This window comes from Cystoisospora suis (assembly GCF_002600585.1).
Source record: "Cystoisospora suis strain Wien I chromosome Unknown contig_1631, whole genome shotgun sequence".
Taxonomy (NCBI): domain Eukaryota; phylum Apicomplexa; class Conoidasida; order Eucoccidiorida; family Sarcocystidae; genus Cystoisospora; species Cystoisospora suis.
The window spans coordinates 1-1,446 of NW_027154431.1; the positions used below are offsets into that span (position 1 = coordinate 1).

Genomic DNA, 1,446 nt, shown 5'->3' on the forward strand with positions numbered 1-1,446 from the left:
GCTTCAGTAACCCCCGCCAGAGGACGAAGGCGGACAGCACTACCGCATCGGGTCAATGCGAAGTGGGGCCAAGGGCGAAAAGGTAGCGCACGGTTAGAAGTCTGCACTTGGCCGCGGTACCAGGTGAACCCAGCCGCGAGGTTGTTACATCCGGTCTTGATTCAGTTGAGCCCGCGTGGCCAAATTATCAGTGACAAGCAAATCCGAGCCCCAAAGCAGAGGATACATTCTATAACAAGACTAGTATCCAGCAAACTCCACAGTAATCACTGTTTGAAAGAAGTCGTGTGGAGGTAAACATCGAGTTTACGACAGTTGGAACTGGCTCTCTTTAGAAGCTGAGGAACGGGTCGCATTCACCATGCCGAATGGGGCAGCCCGCAAACAGCTTTCCAAGCATATATCTGTCTGACTCGTGACCGAAGAGTTGTAGGGTTGATGACCTACAGGCTGCAGGAAAGATAACTTCAGATAGGATGGACATGAGTCTGACAGGACAGGGTTGCACGAAGACGACACACAAAGGGAGGGTTTGAGATGCTACAGGCAAAAATAGACTGTACTCCAGAACCCACTAAGACCGACATCGCGACGACACGACAGATCCCGATGAGCCCAAGAACAAGCCACACCGCGAGAAATGGAACAACACTTGAACGAGGCTTAAACGCCAGCAGCCTCACGAGCGACCTCGGCAGCGTTCATCGCCGTCGGATGGGCATCACGCAAATAATCTTTCAGTTTCTCGCCCGCACTTTCAAGCTGTTCCTTCACGAATTGTCCGACGCGGCTTTTCACCCCCTCTGTGAGATCATGCGCTTTTTCCCGAGCCTGCTCTAACGGAGACGGGGATTGCTCAGCCTCTTCGGCATTTGATGTCTCATCCCCTCCCAAGAACCATCCTCCCGAGGAGCCTTCCTCACTGGCCTCTTCTTCTTTTCCGTCCTCGTGACCTCGCTCGCCTAGTACACGGTGGTAAACGCTTCCCCTCAGGCTGGAAGACTTTGTAGGCTGAGAAGCGGGGTGCCAAACACCGGAAGAACCCGTAATCGGCCTGGTCACTGATGAAACCGGAGTCCTCGAGCTTATCGGATGCGGGTAAGGGTGTCCCGAGACAAAGTGTGACACTCTGGTGGTACTAGTAGGGTGTGAGGTCGACGAAATTGGCGTCGCTGTAGGCCGTGAATAAGAGTAAGTGTGTGAGGGAATGGAGAGAGGCCTCTGAAGGCTGGAGCCGAGATGTGACACTCTAGTAGTTCCAACCGGATGTGAAGATGATGAGATTGGCGTCACTGTCCCGGGACGTTGAGAATAAGTTTGTGACGAAATTGAGACAGGTTGCCAAGAGCTAACGGGGCGACCAGGAAACAAAGGAGAAACAGGTCTCCAGATTGGCTTCTTGTGGTCATCGGGCTTGGCCTTATCCTGTTCATCCTCAGGCTTCTC

General features: G+C 53.3%; 1 protein-coding gene across 1 annotated transcript in view; it reads right to left on the reverse strand.

The window, feature by feature from the left end:
• Positions 1-663: 663 nt before the first annotated feature.
• The window catches only part of CSUI_003590 (uncharacterized protein), a gene marked incomplete at both ends in the record, with an annotated part of 1,817 nt that continues 1,034 nt past the window's right edge, over positions 664-1,446 (reverse strand). The window contains one exon of the mRNA XM_068063786.1: positions 664-1,011. Coding sequence (XP_067924230.1) covers positions 664-1,011 — 348 coding nt within the window. The remainder of the gene's footprint in view (positions 1,012-1,446) is intronic.